Source organism: Lissotriton helveticus, chromosome 5_1, assembly GCF_964261635.1.
Source record: "Lissotriton helveticus chromosome 5_1, aLisHel1.1, whole genome shotgun sequence".
In the NCBI taxonomy this organism is placed as follows: Eukaryota; Metazoa; Chordata; class Amphibia; order Caudata; family Salamandridae; genus Lissotriton; species Lissotriton helveticus.
The window spans coordinates 77,428-104,490 of record NC_136065.1 but is presented as its reverse complement, the minus strand read 5'-3'; the positions used below and the strand labels follow the sequence as shown (position 1 = coordinate 104,490).

The 27,063-nt window shown below is 52.8% G+C and overlaps 1 protein-coding gene across 1 annotated transcript in view; it reads left to right on the top strand.

The window, feature by feature from the left end:
- Positions 1-27,063, top strand: part of LOC144754041 (H-2 class I histocompatibility antigen, Q10 alpha chain-like) — a 131,631-nt gene that overhangs the window by 60,612 nt on the left and 43,956 nt on the right. Inside the window, exons 2-3 of the mRNA XM_078641553.1 lie at positions 1,666-1,935; positions 3,074-3,346. Coding sequence (XP_078497679.1) covers positions 1,666-1,935; positions 3,074-3,346 — 543 coding nt within the window. The remainder of the gene's footprint in view (positions 1-1,665; positions 1,936-3,073; positions 3,347-27,063) is intronic.

The following is a 27,063-nucleotide window of genomic DNA, read 5'->3' as shown; positions in this document are numbered from 1 at the left end:
AGTAGCATACACTGTAGACTGTGGTGGTTGCTGGGCCTACAAATAGAAATCGTGGTCTGCATGTTACGCAATGTGCTTTGCCGCAGGCACTGTAACCCTCTGTGCTACTTTGAGTCAAAACTGTGACTGGGAAAAACATAGATCTCTGCAGCAAGTGCATTAACGTACAGAGCTATCTGGCCAGTATTATTAACCTTTAAAAGTTGTTGGGGACACACTGATCTCTGCAACCAGTGCATTAACCTCCAGACTTATCTTGTCAGTATTATTATCCCCTAAAAGTTCCTAGGTGGGCATGCACATCTCTGCAGCAAGTGCATTAACTTCCACAGCTATCTTGCCAGTACCAATATCCTTTAAATGTTGCTGGGCGCCCACAGTTCTTTGCAGAGCTGTCTTGCTAGTATTATTATCCCCTAAAAGTTGCTGGTCGGACAGAGATCACTGCAGCAAGTGCATTAACCTCCAGAGCTATCGTGCCAGTATTAATATCCTTTAAATGTTGCTGGGCGCACACAGTTCTTTGCAGAGCTGTCTTGACAGTATTATTATCCCCTAAAAGTTGCTGGTCAGACATAGATCACTGCAGAAGTGCATTAACTTCCAGAGTTATCTTGACAGTTTTATTATCCCCTAAAAGTTTCTTTGCACACAGATCTCTGCAGCAGGTGCCTGAACCGCAGGAGATATTTTAAAATGCAGCCTCTGTGTCAGACACCTAACCCAGACATATTTACTATCTCATTTGTCCTTGTGGCTGCATTATTAAAAAATAAAAGCATAAACTGTTGTCAAAGTCTGGTTTTTATGACTCCGCCCCTCGTGACTCCTCCCCTATTACCGTCACACCTTGCTCCCTAGTTATGGGGCCCCAAGTATTATTTACCGATCTCAGTAAGTCTTGTGCATTCAGCTTCTTCACCTGCAGTCATTTGGTTAAAGGCATTGCAGGGCACACACACCCTTTAACACTTGCAGGGTCGATAACAGTGGTTTTCGTAGGAGGCTCTCTTGGGGTTTCTTACCCTTCCCCTGCTCGAAGAGATGGGGGGGTGTTAGCTACATCTAAGGCTCCCAGCATCAACATTGAGGGGCGTGGCTATATCGTGGAATGGGCGTGGCTATGTAAATAGAGGCCCGCGGTGTCATCACCATCTCAGACTGTGGAATCCTCCAGAACACCCCCCCCCCCGTCCCCCCCCCCGTCCACCAGTGCTGAAGAGGGTGAAAGGGAGGGGTGGCCGCGCGGGGCAGGGTGGTTATGAGAGGTGATCCCCTCCCCCACCCCAGCAGAGAGTGGCTATTTCTTAGATCAGGAACATGAGTGACAGAGTGGGGGGGGGGGGTGATGGGGTGCCCGGGAATATGTATTATTGGTGCGGGGCTGACACCCCCCCTTCCCTGAGAGCCTCACCTGACCCCCTGTGCCTCTCTCCCCCCCAGGCTCGCACCTTCAGAGGTTTCTACTCCACCCTCTCGGGGCCCCGCCCTGGGGTCGCCCCGTTTATTTGTAAGAGTGACGTACACTGTAGAGGGGGGGTGGAGGACTGGGGGGTGTCTTTATAATGCATGTGGTGGGTCACTGTTGTGTGGGGTGCGGTTGGAACGTTTTTCATGTGGGGGGCGCTCTCTCCTCTGACCCCCTCCCTCTCTCTCCCCCCCCAGGCTCGCACTCCCTCCGGTACTTCCACTCCTCCCTCTCGGGGCCCCTCCCCGGGGTCCCCCAGTTCTCCATAGCGGGGTACGTGGATGACGTCCCCATCGTGGGGTACACCAGTGAGAGCCGCAGGTACCAGCCCCGGGCCCCCTGGATGGAGAGGATCACCGCCGAGGACCCCCGGTACTGGGAGGTGGAGACGGAGATCAGCCGAGGCAACGAGCAGGTGTCCAAGGCCAATGTGAGGACCGTGATGGACCGAGTCAACCAGACCCAGGGTGAGTGACAGGGGGGGGCATGGTCGGGGGGGGGAGTGTGTCCAGGGAAGCGGGGCAACCGGAAGTGCGTGACACCGGGGGAGGGGCCTCATTCAGACAGGGGTGAGGGGCATCTGGGTGTTGAGGGGGGGTTGGAGGAACGGCCGGGAGGGGGGGCTCCAGTGTGGCTGTGGGTCGAACTTAGCTCGAGGGAGGGGGGTGGAGACCCAGCACGAGTGAGCTGTGACAGGTCAGTGATTTGGGGGGGGGGCGAGTGACTGCAGAGGGGGGGATCTGACGCAGTCACGCAAAACATTCTGAAGCGCAGAGGCTGTGAGGGGTGTTTGTGCCTGCAGGGGGGGGTAAGAAGCCCCCCAACCCAGGGGCCTCACCCTGCCTCTGTGCTTCCCCCTCCCACGCCCCCCCAGTGCCCCCACAGTCCTCTCCCTCATTACGGGGGTTTTATGAGGGTCGACGGTCTCTCTGGGCTTGAACGTGACTGAACCCCTGCCCCCCCCCACTCAGGCCCTCATGCCCCCCCCCTCTCCACATGCTGTGGGTGGTGTTTGCTGAGCTCAGGTGATCGGAATTGGTGGAGTGGGGGGGGGCGGGAAGGATTTTCTTGGGTCCCCCCTCATTCGCCCCCCCCCTCCCTCAGGCTCTCACTCACCTCCGCTCTCCCGGATCGATCATTGCTGCCCCCCCCCCCCCTCAGCCAGCGTCTCTCCGCTCCTCTCCCGCAGGTCCCCCCCTCAGCCCCCCACTCTCCCCCCTCTCAGCCAGCGTCTCTCCGCTGCTCTCCCGCAGGGCCCCCCCTCAGCCCCCCATTCTCCCCCCCCTCAGATCCCACACGTGTCCACTAGGATTCCGGGCGTGAGCTCCGGGTGACGCCCCATGGGGCGGTTCTTGTGTCTCCTCACTGCAGTGGCGGCCCCATCGAGGGGGGGGAAAGGGGTGCTGGTGATTGCCCCTCGTGCTCTCCACCCCTCCCTCAGCCCTCGCTCCCCCCTCAGGTCTCCACATTATCCAGTGGATGTAAGGCTGTGAGCAGGGTGCGAGGGGGGTGCGTGAGAGGGGGGGGTGTTGTATCTCCCCTCAGCCTCTGCCTGCGGGTGTCAGACCTCTCTCTTCTCACCCCCCCTCTCCCCCCCCCCCTCAGGTCTCCACATGGTCCAGTGGATGTTCGGCTGTGAGCTCCGGGACGACGGCTCCGTGGGAGGGTTCCGTCAGGACGCCTTCGACGGACACGACTTCCTCAGCTTCGACAAGGACAGACAGACGTACACGGCGGCCATGGATGCGGCCAGGATCACACAGGACCGATGGAACTCGGAGAGGAGCATCGCCCAGTATTATAAGGACTTCCTGGAGGGGAGGTGCATCGAGTACCTGAAGAAATACCTGAAGCTCGGGGCGGAGCGGCTGCAGACAGGTGGGTTATGGGTAATTATATAGCGCTTACCGCCCCCACTGAAGCCTTGTGTGGACAGAGACTGGCACCCTGTACTGCAAGAAGACCGGGTTACCCTCAGGGGCGAGGTTTGTTTGCTGCCCTCTGTGATCCGCTCTGCGCCCCTCCCCCCATCTCGCCGACTCCAGTATTTCTGTCCCCCCCAGGGATGATACAAGGGGGTCTGGAGCAGTGTTACACACAGTGGGGGGCTTTGTACCCTGTATGAGATCCGTGCTCCCCCCCCAGCCCCCACTCCTTTCTTAGTACGTATTCTATACAGTGAAGGTGCTTGAAGCGGAGTCTGCACCACCCCCAACTGATCCCACTTAATTTGTATCCGTCCGCAGAGAGTCACAGAACTTTTCTATATCTTTTTCTGACTAGTGTTGTTTTTTATATCCTTTGACTTTGTTTTCTGTTCGGCGCTTCCTTCGGCTCTTCCATGTGAGCGCAAGTGTACCCCGACTCTTGAAGCAGCTACCTGGCTCCACGGCACACTGCCCCAATCCTACCCCATTCCATTCTACCCAACTCTACCCCACTCCAGTCTACCCCAGCCGATCGAAGTCTACCCCACTCTACCCCATGTAACCCACTCGATCCAATCCACAACCACCCCAATCTACCCCACTTCTCTCTACCCTACGCCAATCTACCTTACTCCAATCTACCCCACTCCATCCAATCCACCCCACCCCTCTCTACCACACTTCTCTCTACCCTGCCCCAATCTACCTTACTCCAATCTACCCCACTCCATCCAATCCACCCCACCCCACTCTACCACACTTCTCTCTACCCTACCCCAATCTACCTTACTCCAATCTACCCCACTCCATCCAATCCACCCCACCCCTCTCTACCACACTTCTCTCTACCCTGCCCCAATCTACCTTACTCCAATCTACCCCACTCCATCCAATCCACCCCACCCCACTCTACCACACTTCTCTCTACCCTGCCCCAATCTACCTTACTACAATCTACCCCACTCCATTCTACCCAACTCCAGTCTACTGCACCCCAGTCTACCCCACTCTATCCAATCCACCCCACTCTACCACACTTCTCTCTACGCTACCCCAATCTACCTTAATCCAATGTGCCCCACTATATTCTACCCGACTCCAATCTACCCCACTGCATTCTACCCAACTCGACCCCACTCCAATCTACCCCACTACATTTTACCCAACTCCAATCTACCCCACAGTACCCAATCTAACCCGCTCCAATCTACTCCACTCCATTCTTCCCAACTCTACCCCACTTCAATCTACCCCACTACATTCTACCCAACTCCAATCTAACTTACTACATTCTGCCCGACTCAAATCTACCCCACTGTACCCAATCTACCCTACTCCATTCTACCCAACTCCAATCTACCCCACTCCATTCTACCTAACTCTACCCCACTCCAATCTACCCCACTATATTCTACCCGACTCCAATCTACCCCACTGCACCCAATTTAACCCGTTCCAATCTACCCCACTCCAGTCTACCCCAATCTACCCAACTCTACTGCACTTCACTCCACCCCTACCACAATCTATTTTACTCCAATCTACCTCAATCCAGCTTCCCTAATCTACCATACTCAACTCCAAGCTACTGTACTCTACGCCGTCCACCCCACGCCACGCAATCTACTTCACTCTTCCCCATTCCAGCCCACAACAATCCACCCCAATGTACTACAATACAATCTACCTCAATCTACCCCACTCCACTCTACCCCACTCCTATCTACCCCACTAGATTCTTCCCAACTCCAATCTACCCCACTCCATTTTACCCGACTCCAATCTACCCCACAGTTCCCAATCTAACCCGCTCCAATCTACCCCACTCCATTCTACCCAACTCTACTCCACTCCAATCTACTCCACTACATTCTACCCAACTCCAATCTACCCCACTACATTCTGCCCGACTCCAATCTACACCACTGTATCCAATCTAACCCGCTCCAATCTACCCCTCTCCATTCTACCCAACTCTACCCCACTCCAATCTACCCCACTACATTCTACCAAACTAGAATCTACCCCACCACATTCTACCTCACTCCAATCCACCCCACTGTACCCAATCTACCCCACTCCAATCTATCTCACTCCATTCTACCCCACTCCACTCCACAACACTGTACCCAATCTACCCCACTCTATTCTACCTAACTCTACCCCACTCCAATCTACCCCACTACATTCTACCCGACTCCTATCTACCCCACCGTACCCAATCTTACCCGCTCCAATCTACCCCACTCCAGTCTACCCCAATCTACCCAACTCTACTGCACTTCACTGTACCCCTACCACAATCTATTTTACTCCAATCTACCTCATTCCAGCTTCCCTAATCTACCATACTCAACTCCAAGCTTCCGTACTCTACGCCGTCCACCCCACGCCACGCAATCTACTTCACTCTTCCCCATTCCAGCCCACAACAATCCACCCCAATGTACTACAATACAGTCTACCTCAATCTACCCCACTCCACTCTAACCCGCTCCAATCTACCCCACTCCATTCAACCCAAATCTACCCCACTCCTATCTACCCCACTACATTCTACCCAACTCCAATCTACCCCACTCCATTTTCCCCGACTCCAATCTACCCCACAGAACCCAATCTAACCCGCTCCAATCTACCCCACTCCATTCTACCCAACTCTACCCCACTACATTCTGCCCGACTCAAATCTACCCCACTGTACCCAATCTAACCCGCTCCAATCTACCCCTCTCCATTCTACCCAACTCTACCCCACTCCAATCTACCCCACTACATTCTACCAAACTAGAATCTACCCCACTACATTCTACCCAACTCTACCCCACTACATTCTACCCTACTCCAATCTACCCCGCTGTACCCAATCTAACCCACTCCAATCCACCCCACTCCAAGCTACCCCACTCCATTCTACCCCACTCAAATCTACCCCACTGTACCCAATCTAACCCGCTCTAATCTAGAGACGTGTGGCTCACTGGTTAGAGGAGGCAGACCTGGAAGCAGAGGTCAGCCCAGGACCAGGGTTCAATTCCCGGCTCGGCGGGGTCTTGAGTCCTAAAATGTCCATGGACTCGACAATTCTCGCTCCGGTGCCTACCGGATTCACGGGTTCACACTCTGCGACTCTGGGCAATAGCTTGCTTAATCTCCACAACGGCCCCTCGCGGCGGGATGCCTGGCTTTCACCTTGCGGATACCCTGCCGGGGTTATCTCACAGGGGAATACCACGACGGGTTCCCTAAGCAAGCGCTTAGAAACCGCTTGGTGATTTGTGCTATATAAATTCCTGTACATTTACATTTACATTTACATTTACAATCTACCCCACTCCATTCTACCCAACTCTACCCCACTCCAATCTACCCCACTACATTCTACCCAACTCCATTCTACCCCACTACATTCTACCCGACTCCAATCTACCACACTGTGCCCAATCTAACCCGCTGCAATCTACCCCTCTCCATTCTACCCAACTCTACCCCACTCCAATCTACCCCACTACATTCTACCAAACTAGAATCTACCCCACTACATTCTACCCATCTCCAATCTACCCCGCTGTACCCAATCTAAATCACTCCAATCTACCCCACTTCAATCTACCCCACTACATTCAACCCAACTCCAATCTAACTTACTACATTCTGCCTGACTCAAATCTACCCCACTGTACCCAATCTAACCCGCTTCAATCTAACCCCATTATCCTTAACTCTACCCCAATCCAATCTACCCCACTCTACCCTATTCCAATATACAGTTTCCAGTGAAACCCACCCCAATGTACCCCACTCTACCCCACTCCAATATACCCCACTCTACCATATTCCAATATACACCTTCCAGTGAACCCCATTCCATTCTACCCAACTCCAATATACCCCACTCCACCCTACTCCAATCTACCCCACTCTACCCTATTCCAATATACGCCTTCCGGTGAACCCCATCGCAATCTACCACACTCTACCCCACCCCAATCTACCCCACTCTACCCCACTCCAATCTACCCCACTCCACCCTACCCCACTCTACCCCACTCTAATCTCCACTCCAATCTATACACCTTCCAGTGAACCCCATCCCAATCTACCCCGCTCTACCCCACTCCACTCTACCCCACGCCACCCTATTACAATATACACCTTCCGGTGAACCCCATCGCAATCTACCCCACTCTACCCCACTCCAATCTACCCCACTGCACTCTACCCCACTCCAATCTACCCCACTCTACCCCACTCCAATCTACCCCACTCCACCCTACTCCAATCTACCCCACACTACCCCATTCCAATCTACCCCACTCCACCCTACTCCAATCTACCCCACTCCAATCTACCCCACTCTACCCTACTCCAATGTAGACTTCCGGTGAACCCAACCCCAATCTACCCCACTCTACCCTACTCCACTCTACCCCACTCCAATCTACCACACTCCACCCTATTCCAATACACACCTTCCAGTGAACCCCACCCTTAGCTACCCCACTCTACCCCACTCAACTCTACCCCACTCTAATCTACCCCACTCTACCCCACTCCAATCTACCCCACTAAACTCTATTTCAATATACACCTTCCAGTAAACCCCACTCCAATCTACCCCACTCTACCCTACTCCAATATAGACTTCCGGTGAACCCAACCCCAATCTACCCCACTCCACTCTACCCCACTACAATCTACCCCACTCTACCCCACTCCACTCTACCCCACTCCAATCTACCCCACTCTACCCCACTCCAATCTACCCCACTAAACCCTTTTCCAATATACACCTTCCAGTGAACCCCACTCCAATCTACCCCACTTTACTCTATTCCAATATACACATTCCAGTGAACCCCACCCCTATCTAACCCACTCTACTCCACTCTACTCTACCCCACCCGAATCTACCCCACTCTACCCCACTCCAATCTACCCCACTCCACCCTACTCCAGTCTACCCCACTCTATTCTAATATATACACCTTCCAGTGAACCCCACCCCACTCTACCCCACTCCAATCTACCCCACTCCAATCTACCCCAATCCAATCTACCCCACTCTAATCTACCCCACTCCACCCTATTCCAATATACACTTTCCAGTGAACCCCATCCCAATCTACCCCACTCTACCCCACTCCGCTCTACCTCACCCCAATCTACCCCACTCTACCCCACTCCATTCTACCCACTCTACCCCCACTCCAATCTACCCCACTCCACCCTACTCCAATATACACCTTCCAGTAAACCCCATCCCAATCTACCCCACTCTACCCCACTCCACTCTACCCCATCGCAATCTACCCCACTCCACTCTACCCCACCCCAATCTACCCCATTCTACCCCACTCCAAACTACCCCACTCTACCCCACTCCAATCTACCCTACTCTACCCCACTCCATTCTACCCCACTGCAAGCTACTCCAATCTACCCCACTCCACCCTACTCCAATCTAACCCACTCTACCCCACTCCAATCTACCCCGCTCTACCCTACTCCAATATAGACTTCCAGTGAACCCCACCCCAATCTACCCCACTCCTCCCTACTCCAATCTACCCCACTCCACCCTACTCCAATATACAGCTTCCAGTGAAACCCACCCCAATCTACTCCACTCTACCCCACCCCAATCTACCCCACTCTACCCTACTCCAATCTCCCCCGGTCCTCCCTACTCCAATCTACCCCACTCCATGCTACTCCAATATACACCTTTCAGCGATACCCATCCCAATCTACTCCACTCTACCCCACCCCAATCTACCCCACTCTACCCTACTCCAATCTCCCCCGGTCCTCCCTACTCCAATCTACCCCACTCCATGCTACTCCAATATACACCTTTCAGCGATACCCATCCCAATCTACTCCACTCTACCCTACTCCAATCTACCCCACTCCATCCTACTCCAACCCATTCTACCCCACTCTACCCCACTCTAATCTACCCCACTCCACCCTATTCCAATATACACTTTCCAGTGAACCCCATCCCAATCTACCCCACTCTACCCCACTTCGCTCTACCTCACCCCAATCTACCCCACTCTACCCCACTCCATTCTACCCACTCTACCCCCACTCCAATCTACCCCACTCCACCCTACTCCAATATACACCTTCCAGTAAACCCCATCCCAATCTACCCCACTCTACCCCACTCCACTCTACCCCATCGCAATCTACCCCACTCCACTCTACCCCACCCCAATCTACCCCATTCTACCCCACTCCAAACTACCCCACTCTACCCCACTCCAATCTACCCTACTCTACCCCACTCCATTCTACCCCACTGCAAGCTACTCCAATCTACCCCACTCCACCCTACTCCAATCTAACCCACTCTACCCCACTCCAATCTACCCCGCTCTACCCTACTCCAATATAGACTTCCAGTGAACCCCACCCCAATCTACCCCACTCCTCCCTACTCCAATCTACCCCACTCCACCCTACTCCAATATACAGCTTCCAGTGAAACCCACCCCAATCTACCGCACTCCTATCTACCCCACTCCAATCTACCCCATCCCAATCTACCCGACTCCTCCCTACTCCAATCTACCCCACTCTACCCTACTTCAATCTACCCCACTCCATCCTACTCCAATATACACCTTTCAGTGAACCCCATCCCAATCTACTCCACTCTACCCCACCCCAATCTACCCCACTCTACCCTACTCCAATCTCCCCCGGTCCTCCCTACTCCAATCTACCCCACTCCATGCTACTCCAATATACACCTTTCAGCGATACCCATCCCAATCTACTCCACTCTACCCTACTCCAATCTACCCCACTCCATCCTACTCCAACCCATTCTACCCCACTCTACCCCACTCCAATCTACCCCACTCCTCCCTATTCCAATCTATCCAACCCAATCTACCCCACTCCTATCTACCCCACTCTACACCACTCCAATCTACCCCACTCCACCCTACTCCAATCTACCCCACTCTACCCTACTCCAATCTACCGCACTCCATCATACTCCAATATACACCTTTCAGTGAACCCCATCCCAATCTACTCCACTCTAACCCCACCCCAATCTACCTTACTCCTCCCTATTCCAATCTACCCCTCTCCAATCTACTGCACACCACCCCACTCTACCCCACTCCAATCTACCCCACTCCACCCTACTCCAATCAACCCCACTCGAATCTACCCCACTCCACCCTACTCCAATCTAACCCACTCCAATTAACCCCACTCTACCCCACTCCAATCTACCCCACTCCACCCTACTCCAATATACCCCTTCCAGTGAAATCCAAACCAATCTACCCCACTCTACCCAACTCCACCCTATTCCAATATACACCTTCCAGTGAACCCCATCCCAATGTACCCACTCTGCCCTACTCCAATCTACCCCACTCCACCCTACTCCAATCTACCCCACACTACCCCATTCCAATCTACCCCACTCCACCCTACTCCAATCTACCCCATTCCAATCTACCCCACTCTGCCCTACTCCAATCTACCACACTCCACCCTACTCCAATCTACCCCACTCCAACTATTCCAATATACACCTTCCGGCGAACCCAATCGCAATCTACCCACTCTACCCCACTCCAATCTACCCCACTCAATTCTAATATATACACCTTCCAGTGAATCCCACCCAATCTACCCCACTCTACCCCACTCCAGTCTACCCCACTCCACCCTACTCCAATCTACCCCACCCCGGGAGGCGCTAGGGGGCGCACAGCGGAATGGCTGCCTGAACTGCAGCTCCGCCGGGCGATATCACACGATGTGATCCATTGCCACTAAAACCCCACCATTCCACACTGCGCGACCAGAATTTGGTGTGGGAATATGTGGAGCGGAGGCGGACAGGTGTGGAAGTTGTCGATACCCCCCGGGCGCAAATACAATACCGAGGTAACCGCGGCGTGCACCGATGTGCCTGACAAGATGGCCGGCGGACGACTGCGAGAGTGGAGCGAACAACGCAGGTTCAGCAGCGTACTGCCCGAGTAGCCCAGCAAATATTGCCCGAAGGTGAGCGCAGATTGCCAGGCCCAGCGGAACCGATTACATCGTTCCAGCACCGAGGCACACGGGCGGAGTGCGCCCAAACTTCGGCCGGCTGCCTGACAATATGGCGGCGCCCACTGCCGTCACAGCGGAACCTGGGGTTTAGCGCCGGCGGGCTCCTGCACGGAGTACTGGGCTCACTACTGGCGGATTGGCGGGGCGGAGAGCGGGATACACCGGCAGGTGCATGAGAGACTGAGAACGGCACAACGCAGGCCTCCTGCACTCAATCAATCCAGCAAACAGTGAAATTTACATCCATAGTGCCGACAGGTATAGGGAGCGAGATAACGCACGAGCTAGGTGGCGTCCCATTGCCGGGCTGATCGCGCAGTGGCACCCCAAGGTCACGGGCACATGTCTCTCCCTTCCTTCAACTTGCCGCAGGGGTGACCAGACCGCATCCCCCCCGGGGTACTCACACGCTGGCGTAATACAACTGGCGGAGGCCATCTTGGAAGAGAACTACCACCACGTGCAGCTGCTGGCCACCACTAAAGAGGAAACACGGCGACCAGAGCAACGAGGGCGTCTGGACCCACATTGAGGAAAGTGCACTCACCGGCCACCACTATGGGGAAGCCAGACAAACAGCAACCAAAACTTTCATTTGACAGCAAAAGGGTAACTAAACCTGCGGACGACATGGCGGAGGCCGGCGGTTCTGCAGATCCACCGCCAACTACTAACATTGAGAAGATTTTGCTGGCTATCCAATCAAATCTGCAGGACATCAATGGCAAGCTGGACAATCTGACGTGCAGGATGGATGACATGGCTGCCCGACAAGAAAAACATGGCGAACGGTTGGACGAAGCTGAAGCGAGAATATCTGCCGTCGAAGATGAGGCGCATACGTCCACCACTAAATGCGCGGGATTTGAACGCATTCTGGCAGTGATAAAAGCGAAGGAAGAGGATTTGGAAGCGCGCTCGAGGCGCAATAACGTGCGAATCACGGGCCTGCCAGAATCTACCAACACAGGGCGCATGGAACACTACATCGAGGGTCTCTGTAAGGATATCTTTGGGGCGGAGGCCCTATCGCAGATCTTTATTGTGGAAAGAGCCCATAGATCACTGGGCCCCAAGCCACCGACCGGCGCGACACCCAGACCGATAGTGGCGCGGATCCTCAATTACAGGGACAGAGACGTGATCCTAAGGCTGGCAAGGGAAAAGGGCAAAATCACTCATCAGGGCAACTCTCTGGAGTTTTACCCTGATCACACGGTCGCTGTGCAGCAGGCACGAAAGGAGTACGCCACAGTGAAGGCTAAGCTGCGAGCATTGAACATTGGGTATTCTATGCTATATCCTGCCCGACTTCGAGTGGTGTGGAAGGAGCAGACGATCGTGCTGGCGACGCCCAAAGCGGCCCTCGTCTTTGTCAAGAGAATACAGCGTGAGGCGAGGTCGGAATCCCGGGACGACCAGAACGAAGTCTCGGACTGATGTCACTGAAGGTATCCAACTTTGCGCGATGGTAAGAGTTGCCGCACGGATGACAACGTGGGGCTGCTTTATGGCCCTCCTCAGCTGCATTGCACAGGGTATGCGGACACGAGGCTACCAAAGGTGAGAGAATAGCGTTTAAAGTTGACAATGTGCGGTGGAAAGGCAGGGACAAGCTGGGATGGCAGGGGAGGGCACACACCACTGTCCTGAACTGCCACGGATATTCATAAATTGACCTTGCTGCTATGCCTTCCCCGCTGAATTTTTTGATCACACGATTGTATCAAACTGTAAATAATGCCACCACTGCGAGCGATGGGTCAGGACCCTTTATTTCAAAAGTGATCGCAGACCCTCAGAACTGGAATAAGATAGCGGAGGGAGTGGCAGACCACTGTACACTATGACTCACTTTGCATTGCGCTGTGTGGACTACCGGTGGTGACATCGCCCCCACACGCTGCTGTGTCCCGTACAATGTATAACCAAATGATTGCTATGTGCGGGGAGGGCTGTGCATTGGTTCTATTAGGCCTAGACTTTTCCGCACATGTATGTTCGCTGCGAGACGCAACAGCTTATCCTTTAGAGCTACTCCACTACTTGCACCCAGCGGGAGGATGGTGGGGGGGAAGTGGAATTGTGGATTGATGGACACATATATTGCGATTCTGTCTGATTCTATCAAGTATCGCCTGCACCCGTACATCGGGTGAAGAGTTGCACTACTGGCGGACCTCCATAAGGGTAATACCCAACACAAGTTCTGCCATGAGCACCGAGTTGTTGGTTCAGTGGTTGAGGGAGTTGTGCTCAGAAGGGGTAAGGCTTCGGCAGGTTGGGGATGCTGGAGTGGGTGGGTTTTGGGGAGGGGGGATGTTTGACTGTTTACTAAGACCAATTGCATTGCAAATGTACACATCATTCAGATATTCCTTGAGGGGGATTGTATTTGCAACTTACGACCATGGTAATGGGTGGGATCAGGATCCGGGTAGGGTACTTGTATGTGCTGGTATGTGTGGTATAGCATCATTTGTGTACACCAGGTTCTAGAACTGGCAGCGGTAACTGTCTAAACGTCCTCACTTGGAATATTCGTGGGTTTTCTCGCCCACAGAAAATTAGGCAGGTATTTGCCAGTCTTACTAGATGGAATATTGATATAGCATTCCTGCAGGAATCGCACTTAGCACCGCACACTCACGCTACATTGGGGTCGAGGTGGGCAGGTACTTCATACAGAGCCTCATACTCGTCTTATTCCCGGGGGGTGCTTATACTGATTAGGAAGGGGGTCAATTTTGAGGAGGAGCATTTGACACAGGACCCAGCTGGCAGATACGTGCTAGTGACGGGTACACTAAGAGGCCAACACATAACACTCCTAAACGTGTACGGCCCGAATATTGACGCGCCGGAATTCTATCGTGACATTTGGGGACATCTGCAGAAACATGCTTGCACGCACATTTTATGCGGGGGGGACTGGAACGTGACACTACTGGACGGACTGGATCGCTCCTCACAATCAGTGGAACAACACAAGCAGTCGAGACTAATGGTGGGTCACATGATGGAGGATCTAGCGTTGGCGGACATCTGGAGACTAAAACACACTGACGACCCAGGTGCTACACACATCACAGCATCCCACAATAGTTGGTCCAGACTGGACTACTGGTTGGGTTCCAAGGATGTTGCTCTGTGGGCGCGTAAGATACAGGTGCTGCCACGCACGCTATCGGATCACAACCCGGTTCACTTACAATTGGACATACCTCATTACACACCCCCCCCATTCCAATGGCGTTTCAACTCCCAGGCCCTCACAGACCCAATATATGTAGACACCCTGACTAAGGCAATCAAAGACTACTTTGCTAATAATTCTCAAACTACTGAAGACTCTTGTCTCCTCTGGGAAGCCTTTAAGGCCACGATAAGGGGAGTCTGCATTAGCACTACCATAGGAGTACTCAAAAACATACGGTGCCAAATTCGCCGCTGCGAAAGCCAGATGAGGGACTTAGAAATGCACTATGAACAAACGCAGGACGTATTGTTGTTACCCAAGCTGCGCGAATTACACACAGAACATGCCGATTTTTTAACGGCAGAAATCAAATACCTAGATCGCAAACACGAGGCCAGGGCTTTTGGGGAAGGGGGTAGACCAGGGAAAGTACTGGCGCGGAAAATCTGTGAGGGACGAGGACACTCAACGATACTCCGAGTCAAGTCAGGGGAGGGGATTTTACAAACACATCCAGCAGACATAGTCGAATGTTTTGTAGACTCCTACAGCACACTATACCAATCCCAACCAACAGCTACTACTGAGGAAACATATGACTACTTACATGAGGTGGCGATTGGCTGGCTGTCGGATGCCCATAGGGAATATCTGGCTCGACCGATCACGGTCGAGGAGGTCACTGAGGTGATCGCCTCGCTCCCCAATGGAAAGGCCCCAGGCCCTGACGGGTACACGTCCGAATTTTATAAAAAATTTGTGGATATCATCGCCCCCTATTTGGTGGACATGTATGGTAATTCCTTTGAGGGATCATTACTCCCCCCCACTCTGCGGGAGGCAATGATCATAGCACTCCTTAAACCATCCAAAGATCCGGAAAATTGCGACTCCTATAGACCCCTTTCCCTAATAAACGTAGATTCGAAAATACTCGCAAAGTTACTGGCCGTTAGGCTGTCCCCACTGATGACTCGACTAGTACTCCCGGATCAGGCGGGGTTCGTGCCCACTAGATCCACCTCGCATAATACCAGAACCCTGTTCGCGCTGGCACACTATCTGAAGCCCTCGGTTAAGGCGGTAGCTGTCATGCTCGACGCCGCGAAAGCGTTCGATTCGATCGAATGGCGTTACATGCTGACTGTCCTCAATAGGATGGGGTTCCCTAAAAGGTTTGTCCAGTGGATTTCCTTGCTGTATACTAAACCATGTGCAAGAGTCCGAATCAATGGTTATGTTTCAGCTCCATTTGACATTGGGCGGGGCACAAGGCAGGGTTGCCCCCTGTCACCCCTGCTCTTTGCGCTGGCGTTAGAACCACTAGCGTGCATAGTACGTCAAAATTACAAGGAGTCGGCCCTGCAATTTGTGTCTAGGCCACTGCACATATCACTCTACGCAGACGATATGTTATTATATGTTCGCGACCCAGAGACACATCTGAACCCGCTGCTTAGAGAGTACATCCGGTTTGGGGGTCACTCGGGTTTAGCAATAAACTGGTCCAAATCCTCGCTCATACCTCTCACCGATGCCACTACCCCCTTTGCAATGGATTATCCACTAGAGTGGCAGCAGGACCCGATTCGATACCTAGGGGTCATGTTCCACAGGAATCCAGACGAAGTCATGCGAGCAAACTATGGGGTGGTACTCTCCAAACTGGACGATAAGGTCCGTCGTTGGATACACTTACCATTATCAATAGCTGATCGTATAGCGATAGTTAAAATGAACATCTTGCCCAAGATAATATATCTCTTTAACAACATACCCATTACGCCTACGAGAGAGGTCTTTCAACGCATAAAGTCACTAGTACTAACCTTGATATGGGCGGGTAAACAGGCTCGAATTGACCTGCAAACACTGACACTCCCGATATCAAAAGGTGGATTCGGGGTCCCAGACTTTCTCCTATATTACCTTTGTGCCCAGGCACAGTACGCAGCATATTGGTACCATGAGGTCCCCTATATTACTCACGTGGCCATTGAGGAAGGGGATGCCCATCCCGTTCCCCTGTCGGCGATATTATCACACACCAGACCTCCACTCCACAAACAGGACATCAACACTGTAGACACCACAATCAAAGCTTGGAACAAACTAGGACAATTGGCTCACAAAACCCCATTGTATGCACCGGACATGCCATTGCAGCACCATCAGGCTTTGTCAGTCACTAACGAAAAAGTGGGGATGTCTCTGCTGACAAGAGCTGGAATCGACAGGATGTGTGATGTGTATCAGGGTGGCACATTTATAGACATCGACAACTTGCATTATATCCGGAACCAGTCTTCTATGTTCCGATTCACGTACTACAGGTTGAAAAGGGCATTGAGGGAACACTACCCATCGTTCCCAGCGGAACCGGAAACTCTAGCGCCCTTACAGATGCTGATCACTACTAGGGATCTATCTCACTTAGGTGTCCAGGTTGTATAATGCTGCGCAAACGGAAATAGCAGGCCACACACTGAAAGCTAAGGAGAGATGGGATGCGCAGTTTGATACTCCCCTGACAGATGAGGAATGGTACAGCACATGCGCACTGACACAGATATTGACACCCAATGGGAATCTGAGAATTATACATTTTAAGATCCTCCACCAAGCCTACTACACACCGGTGAAAATGCGCAAATATGGGCTACAAGAGGACGACAAATGTAAGCGCTGTGGTAGTGAGGGTGCGGACTTTGTACATCTGGCATGGCAGTGTGCGAGGGTAGCGGATTACTGGGAGGAGGTCACAGCAGCACTGTCGGCCATATTGGGAGATGAGGTGCGGTGCACGCCACAGATCTGCCTGCTGGGTATTGTACCTCAATTCAGAGCACTAAAACGCAAATTCTGTGCAATCGCACTACTGCTAGCAAAAAGACAGGTGGCGCAATGCTGGCACAGCCGTAGAGTACCGACTACAAAAGTGTGGCTACATGACATGTCCATCTGCCGGGATAAACTACAAACTTACGAGGAAGACTTACCTGTAACATCGAAGCCGAAGGACATGTGGGGCTTTTTGTCAGACTATCTGAATTCCTTGCAGGAACATGAGGAGGACTAGCTGATACACTAGAAAGACTGGAGTGTGGATGACTGCTGAATGCATTGGAGATGACTGAGGGCGGCACTGGGGAAATACCGGGATACTGCTCCACTCACTGTATAGGTTGTATTCGAGAGCACTGTAAGGTCTACAGTTGGGGAATGTTATAGTTCTGTTTATAAAATTACAAAATGTAAGACTCATACCGACTGACTGCTAAGAGTTCTGCGTAGGGCGAATGAGACGGATCTGCCTACCGTATCTGCACAGTTATTCATGTATTACATATGCTATATTGGACGAACATGGTAACATGGCGAGCCGGCCTCAGGGTTGTAGGCTCATGCAGTGTAACTTGCTCTATGTAAATAAAGGTCTTACAAAAAAAAAAAAAAAAATCTACCCCACCCCAATCTACCCATCCCACTCCACCCTATTCCAATATACACCTTCCAGTAAACCCCACCCCAATCTACCCCTCTACCCTACTCCAATTTACCCCACTCCACCCTACTCTAATCTACCCCACTCTACCCCACCCAATCTACCCCACTCCAATTGACCCCATTCCAATCTTCCCCACTCCACCCTATTCCAATATACACATTCCATTCAACCCCACCCCACTCTACCCCTCTCCAAACTACCCCAATCCACCCCACTCCATCCTACTCCAATATACACCTTCCAGTGAACCCCATCCCAATCTACCCCACTCCACCCTACTCCACTCTACCCCCACTCCAATCTACCCCACTCTACCATTCTCCAATCTACCCCACTCTTCCCCACCCCAATCTACCCCACTCTACCCACCCCACTCCACCCTATTTCAATATACACCTTCCAGTGAACCCCACCCCACTCTACCCCACTCCAATCTACCCCACTCTACCCCACCCCAATCTACCCCACTCTACCCACCCCACTCCACCCTATTTCAATATACACCTTCCAGTGAACCCCACCCCAATCTACCCCACTCTACCCCACTCCACTCTACCCCACTCCAATCTACACCTTTCAGTGAACCCCATCCCAATCTACCCCACTCCACTCTACCCCTCTCTACCCCACTCCACCATACCCCTCTCTACCCCACTCCACTCAACCCACTCTACCCCACTCCAATCTCCCCCACTCTACCCCACTCCAATCTTTCCCACTCCACCCTACTCCAATATACACCTTCCAGTTAACCCCATCCCAATCTACCCCAATCCACCCTACCCCACTCTACCCCCACTCCAATCTACCCCACTCCAATCTCCCCCACTCCACCCCCACTCCAATCTACCCCACTCCAATCTCCCCCACTCTACCCCACTCCAATATACACCTTCCAGTGAACCCCATCCCAATCTACCCCACTCCAATCTACCCCACTCCACCCTACCCCACTCTACCCCCACTCCAAACTACCCTACTCCACCCTACTCCAATATACACCTTCCAGTGAACCCCATCCCAATCTACCCCACTCCACCCTACCCCACTCCACCCTACCCCACTCTACCCCCCACTCCAATCTACCGCACTCCAATCTACCCCACTCCACCCTACTCCACTCTACCCCACTCTACCCCCACTCCAATCTTCCCCACTCCAATCTACCCCACTCTACCCCACTCCAATATACACCTTGCAGTAAACCCCACCCCAGTCTACCCCACTCTACCAATCTCAATCTACCCCACTCCACCCTACTTAAATCTACCCCACTCCAATCTACCCCACTCTACCCCACTCCAATCTACCCTACTCCAATCTACCCCACTCAAATCTACCCCACTCTACCCCACTCCAATCTACCCCACTCAAACTACTCCAATCTACCCCACTCCAATATAGACTTCCAGTGAACCCCACCCCAATCTACCCCACTCCAATCTACCCCACTGTACCTCACTCCAATCTACCCCACTCCAATCTACTCCACTCTACCCTATTCCAATATATACCTTCCAGTGAAACCCACCCCAATATACCCCACTCTACCCCACTCCAATCTACCCCACTCTACCAGACTCCAATCTACCTCACTGCTCCCTACTCCAATCTACCCCTCTCAAATCTACCCCACTCCATCCTACTCCCATATACACCTTTCAGTGAACCCCATCCCAATCTACCCCACTCTACCCCACTCCAATCTACCTCACTGCTCCCTATTCCAATCTACCCCACTCTAGTCTACCCCACTCTACCCTACTCCAATCTACCCCACTCCCTCCTACTCCAATATACCCCTCTCCAATCTACCCCACTCCAACATATTCCAATATACACCTTCCAGTGAACCCCACCCCAATCTCCCCTACTCTACCCCATCCCAATCTACCCCACTCTACCCCACTACAATCTACACCTTTCAGTGAACCCCATCCCAATCTACCCCACTCTACCCCACTCTACTCTACCCCACTCCACTCTACCCCACTCCAATTTACCCCACTCTACCCCACTCCAATCTACCCCACTCTACCCTACTCCAATATACACCTTCCAGTGAACCCCATCCCAATCTACCCTACTCCACCCTACCCCACTTTACCCCCACTCCAATCTACCCCACTCTACCCCCCACTCCAATCTACCCCACTCCAATCTACCCCACTGCACCCTACCCCACTCTACCCCCCACTCCAATCTACCCCACTCCACCCTACCACACTCTACCCCACTCTACGCCCCACTCCAATCATCCCCACTCCAATCTACCCCACTCCAATATACACCTTCCATTAAACCCAACCCCAATCTACCCCACTCTACTCCACTTCAATCTACCACACCCAATCTACCCAACTCTACCCCACTCAATCTACCCTACTCCAATCTACCCCACTCCAATCTACCCGACTCCAATCTACCCGACTCTACCCCACTCCAATCTACCCCACTCCACCCTACTCCAATCTACCCCACTCCAATCTACCCCACTCTACCCCACTCTACCCCACTCAACCTACTCCAATCTACCCCACTCCAATCTACCCCACTCCAATCTACCCCACTCTACCCTACTCCAATATAGACTTCCAGTGAACCCCACCCCAATCTACCTCACTCCAATCTACCCCACTGTACCTCACTCCAATCTACCCCACTCCAATCTACTCCACTCTACCCTATTCCAATATATACATTCCAGTGAAACCCACCCCAATCTACCCCACTCTATCCCACTCCAATCTGCCCCACTCTACCAGACTCCAATTTACCCCACTCCAATCTACCCCACTCCTCCCTACTCCAATCTACCCCTCTCGAATCTACCCCACTCCATCCTACTCCAATATACACCTTTCAGTGAACCCCATCGCAATCTACCGCACTCGACCCCGCTCCAAACTACCTCACTCCTCCCTATTCAAATCTACCCCACTCCAGTCTACCCCACTCTACCCTACTCCAATCTACCCCACTCCCTCCTACTCCAATATACCCCTCTCCAATCTACCCCACTCCACCCTATTCAAATATACACCTTCCAGTGAACCCCACCCCAATCTCCCCTACTCTACCCCATCCCAATCTACCGCACTCTACCCCACTCTACTCTACCCCACTCTACTCTACCCCACTCTACTCTACCCCACTCTACTCTACCCCACTCTACTCTACCCCACTCTACTCTACCCCACTCTACTCTACCCCACTCCACTCTACCCCACTCCAATTTACCCCACTCCAATCTACCCCACTCCACCCTACTCCAATGTACACCTTCCAGTGAACCCCATCCCAATCTACCCCACTCCACCCTACTCCACTCTACCCCCACTCCAATCTACCCACTCTACCCCACTCCAATATGCACCTTCCAGTGAACCCCATCCCAATCTACCCCACTCCACCCTACCCCACTCTACACCACTCTACCCCCACCCCAATCTACCCCACTTCAATCTACCCCACTCCATTCTACCCCACTCCACCCTACTCCACCCTACCCCACTCTACACCACTCTACTCCACCCTACCCCACTCTACACCACTCTACCCCCATCCCAATCTACCCTACTCCACTCTACCCCCACTCCAATCTACCCACTCTACCCCACTCCAATATGCACCTTCCAGTGAACCTCATCCCAATCTACCCCACTCCACCCTACCCCACTGTACACCACTCTACCCCCACCCCAATCTACCCCACTCCAATCTACCCCACTGCACGCTACCCCACTGTACCCCACTCTACCCCCCACTCCACCCTACCCCACTCTACGCCCCACCCCAATCTACCCCACTCCAATCTACCCCAATCTACCCCACTCCAATCTACACCACTCTACCCTATTCCAATATACACTTTCTAGTGAAACCCACCCCAATCTACCCCACTCCTATCTACCTCACTCTACCGCACTCCAATCTACCCCACTCTATCGACTCCAATTTACCCCACATCTCCCTACTCCAATCTACCCAACTCCAATCTACTCCACTCCATCCTACTCCAATATACACCTTTCAGTGAACCCCATCCCAATCTACCCCACTCCAGTCTACCCCACTCTACCCTACTCCAACCTACCCTACTCTACCCTACTCCAATATACACCTTCCAGTGAACCCCACTCCAATCTACCCCACTCTACCCACTCCAATTTACCCCACTCTACCCTATTCCAATATACACATTCCAGTGAACCTCACCCCAATCTGCCCCACTCTACCCCACTCCACTCTACTCCACTCCGATCTACCCCACTCTACCACAGTCCAATCTACCCCAATCCAGTCTACCCCACTCCACCCTACTCCAATCTACCCCACTCTATCCCACTCCAATCTACCCCACTCCACCCTACTCCAATCTTCCCCACTCTACTCCAAACTATCCCACTCCAATCTACCCCACTACAATCTACCCCACTCCAATCTACCCCACTCTACTCCACTCCAATCTACCCACTCTACCCCACTCCATTCTACCCTACTCCACCCTACTCCAATCTACCCCACTCTACACCACTCCAATCTACCCCACTCCAATCTACCCCACTCCATCCTACTCCAATATACACCTTCCAGTGAACCCCATCCCAATCTACCCCACTCCACTCTACCCACTCCACTCTACCCCACTCCACTCTACCCCACTCCAATCTACCCCACTCTACCCCATTCCAATCTACCCCACTCCAATCTACCCCACTCCTATCTACCTCACTCTACCCCACTCCAATCTACCCCACTCTACCCGACACCAATTTACCCCACTCTACCCCACTCCAATCTACCTCACTCCTCCCTACTCCAATCTACCCCACTCTACACCACTCCAATCTACCCCACTCCAATCTACCCCACTCCATCCTACTCCAATATACACCTTTCAGTGAACCCCATCCCAATCTACCCCACTCTACCCCACTCCAATCTACCTCACTCCTCCCTATTCCAATCTACCCCACTCTACTCTACTCCAACCTACCCCACTCTAACCTATTCCAATATACACATTCCAGTGAATTCACCCCAATCTACCCCACTCTACCCCACTCCACTCTACCCCACTCCAATCTACCCCACTCTACCACAGTCCAAACTACCCCAATCCAATCTACCCCACTCCATCCTACTCCAATCTACCCCACTCTATCCCACTCCAATCTTCCCCACTCTACCCGACTCCAATCTACCCCACTCCAATCTACCCCACTAATCCCTACTCCAATATACACCTTCCAGTGAACACCATCCAAATCTACTCGACTCCACTCTACGCCACTCCAATCTACCCCACTCTACCCCTCTCCAAACTACCCCACTCTACCCCACTCCAATCTACCCCACTCTACCCCATTCCAATCTACCCCACTCCAATCTACCCCACTCCTATCTACCTCACTCTACCCCACTCCAATCTACCCCACTCTACCCGACACCAATTTACCCCACTCTACCCCACTCCAATCTACCCCACTCCTCCCTACTCCAATCTACCCAACTCCAATCTACTCCACTCTATCCTACTCCAATATACACCTTTCAGTGAACCCCACCCCAATCTACCCCACTCTATCCCACTCCAATCTACCTCACTCCTCCCTATTCCAATCTACCCCACTCCAGTCTACCCCACTCTACCCTACTCCAATATACACCTTCCAGTGAACCCCACTCCAATCTACCCCACTCCAATGTACCCCACTCTACCCTATTCCAATATACACATTCCAGTGAACCCATCCCAATGTACCCCACTCTACCCCACTCCACTCTACCCCACTCCAATCTACCCCACTCCACCCTATTCCAATATACCCCTTCCATTAAACCCTATCCCAATCTACCCCACTCTACCCCACTCCACTCTACCCCACTCCAATCTACCCCACTCCACCCTATTCCAATATACACCTTCCAGTGAACCCCACCCCAATCTACCCCACTCTAGCCCAATCCAATCTACCCCACTCTCCCCCACTCCATTCTACCCCACTCCACCCCACTCCAATCTACCCCACTCCAATCTACCCCACTCCTATCTACCTCACTCTACCCCACTCCAATCTACCCCACTCTACCTGACACCAATTTACCCCTCTACCCCACTCCAATGTACACCTTTCAGTGAACCCCATCCCAATCTACCCCACTCTACCCCACTCTACTCTACCCCACTCTACTCTACCCCACTCTACTCTACCCCACTCTACTCTACCCCACTCCACTCTACCCCACTCCAATTTACCCCACTCTACCCCACTCCAATCTACCCCACTCCACCCTACTCCAATGTACACCTTCCAGTGAACCCCATCCCAATCTACCCCACTCCAATCTACCCCACTCTACACCACTCTACCCCCACCCCAATCTACCCCACTTCAATCTACCCCACTCTACCCCACTCCACTCTACCCCACTCCAATCTACCCCACTCCACCCTATTCCAATATACACCTTCCAGTGAACCCCACCCCAATCTACCCCACTCTAGCCCAATCCAATCTACCCCACTCTCCCCCACTCCATTCTACCCCACTCCACCCCACTCCAATCTACCCCACTCCAATCTACCCCACTCCTATCTACCTCACTCTACCCCACTCCAATCTACCCCACTCTACCCGACACCAATTTACCCCACTCCACCCTACTCCAATGTACACCTTCCAGTGAACCCCATCCCAATCTACCCCACTCCACCCTACCCCACTCTACACCACTCTACCCCCACCCCAATCTACCCCACTTCAATCTACCCCACTCTACCCCACTCCACTCCAATATATACCTTCCAGTGAACCCCATCCCAATCTACCCCACTCCACTCTACCCCACTCCACTCTACCCCACTCCAATCTACCCCACTCTACCCCATTCCAATCTACCCCACTCCAATCTACCCCACTCCTATCTACCTCACTCTACCCCACTCCAATCTACCCCACTCTACCCGACACCAATCTACCCCACTCTACCCCACTCCAATCTACCTCACTCCTCTCTATTCCAATCTACCCCACTCCACTCTACCCCACTCCAATCTACCCCACTCCAATCTACCACAGTCCAAACTACCCCAATCCAATCTACCCCACTCCATCCTACTCCAATCTACCCCACTCTATCCCACTCCAATCTTCCCCACTCTACCCGACTCCAATCTACCCCACTCCAATCTACCCCACTCCTCCCTACTCCAATATACACCTTCCAGTGAACACCATCCAAATCTACTCGCCTCCACTCTACGCCACTCCACTCTACCCCTCTCCAAACTACCCCACTCTACCCCACTCCAATCTACCCCACTCTACCCCATTCCAATCTACCCCACTCCAATCTACCCCACTCCTATCTACCTTACTCTACCCCACTCCAATCTACCCCACTCTACCCGACACCAATTTACCCCACTCTACCCAACTCCAATCTACTCCACTCTATCCTACTCCAATATACACCTTCCAGTGAACCCCACTCCAATCTACCCCACTCTATCCCACCCCAATCTAACCCACTCTACCCCACTCCAATCTACCCCACTCCAATCTACCCCACTCTACCACAGTCCAATCTACCCCAATCCAATCCACCCCACTCCTCCCTACTCCAATATACACCTTCCAGTGAACCCATCCCAATGTACCCCACTCTACCCAACTCAACCCTATTCCAATATACACCTTACAGTGAACCCCATCCCAATCTACCCCACTCCACTCTACCCCACTCCAATCTACCCCACTCCACCCTATTCCAATATACACCTTCCAGTGAACTCCACCCCAATCTACCCCACTCTAGCCCAATCCAATCTACCCCACTCTCCCCCACTCCATTCTACCCCACTCCACCCTACTCCAATCTACCCCACTCCAATCTACCCCACTCTACCCCACTCCAATCTACCCCACTCTACTCCACTCCACTCCAATCTACTCCACTCTACCCCACTCCAATCTACCCCACTCCAATCTACCCCACTCCTATCTACCTCACTCTACCCCACTCCAATCTACCCCACTCTACCCGACACCAATTTACCCCTCTACCCCACTCCAATCTACACCTTTCAGTGAACCCCATCCCAATCTACCCCACTCTACCCCACTCTACTCTACCCCACTCTACTCTACCCCACTCTACTCTACCCCACTCCACTCTACCCCACTCCAATTTACCCCACTCTACCCCACTCCACTCTACCCCACTCCAATCTACCCCACTCTACCCCACTCTACTCTACCCCACTCTACTCTACCCCACTCTACTCTACCCCACTCCACTCTACCCCACTCCAATTTACCCCACTCTACCCCACTCCACTCTACCCCACTCCAATTTACCCCACTCTACCCCACTCCACCCTACTCCAATGTACACCTTCCAGTGAACCCCATCCCAATCTACCCTACTCCACCCTACTCCACTCTACCCCCACTCCAATCTACCCACTCTACCCCACTCCAATATGCACCTTCCAGTGAACCCCATCCCAATCTACCCCACTCCACCCTACCCCACTCTACCCCACTCTACGCCCCACTCCAATCTTCCCCACTCCAATCTACCCCACTCCAATATACAACTTCCAGTAAACCCCACCCCACTCTACCCCACTCCACTCTACCCCACTCCACTCTACCCCACTCCAATCTACCCCACTCTACCCCATTCCAATCTACCCCACTCCAATCTACCCCACTCCTATCTACCTCACTCTACCCTACTCCAATCTACCCCACTCTACCGACACCAATTTACCCCACTCTACCCCACTCCAATCTACCTCACTTCTCCCTACTCCAATCTACCCAACTCCAATCTACTCCACTCCATCCTA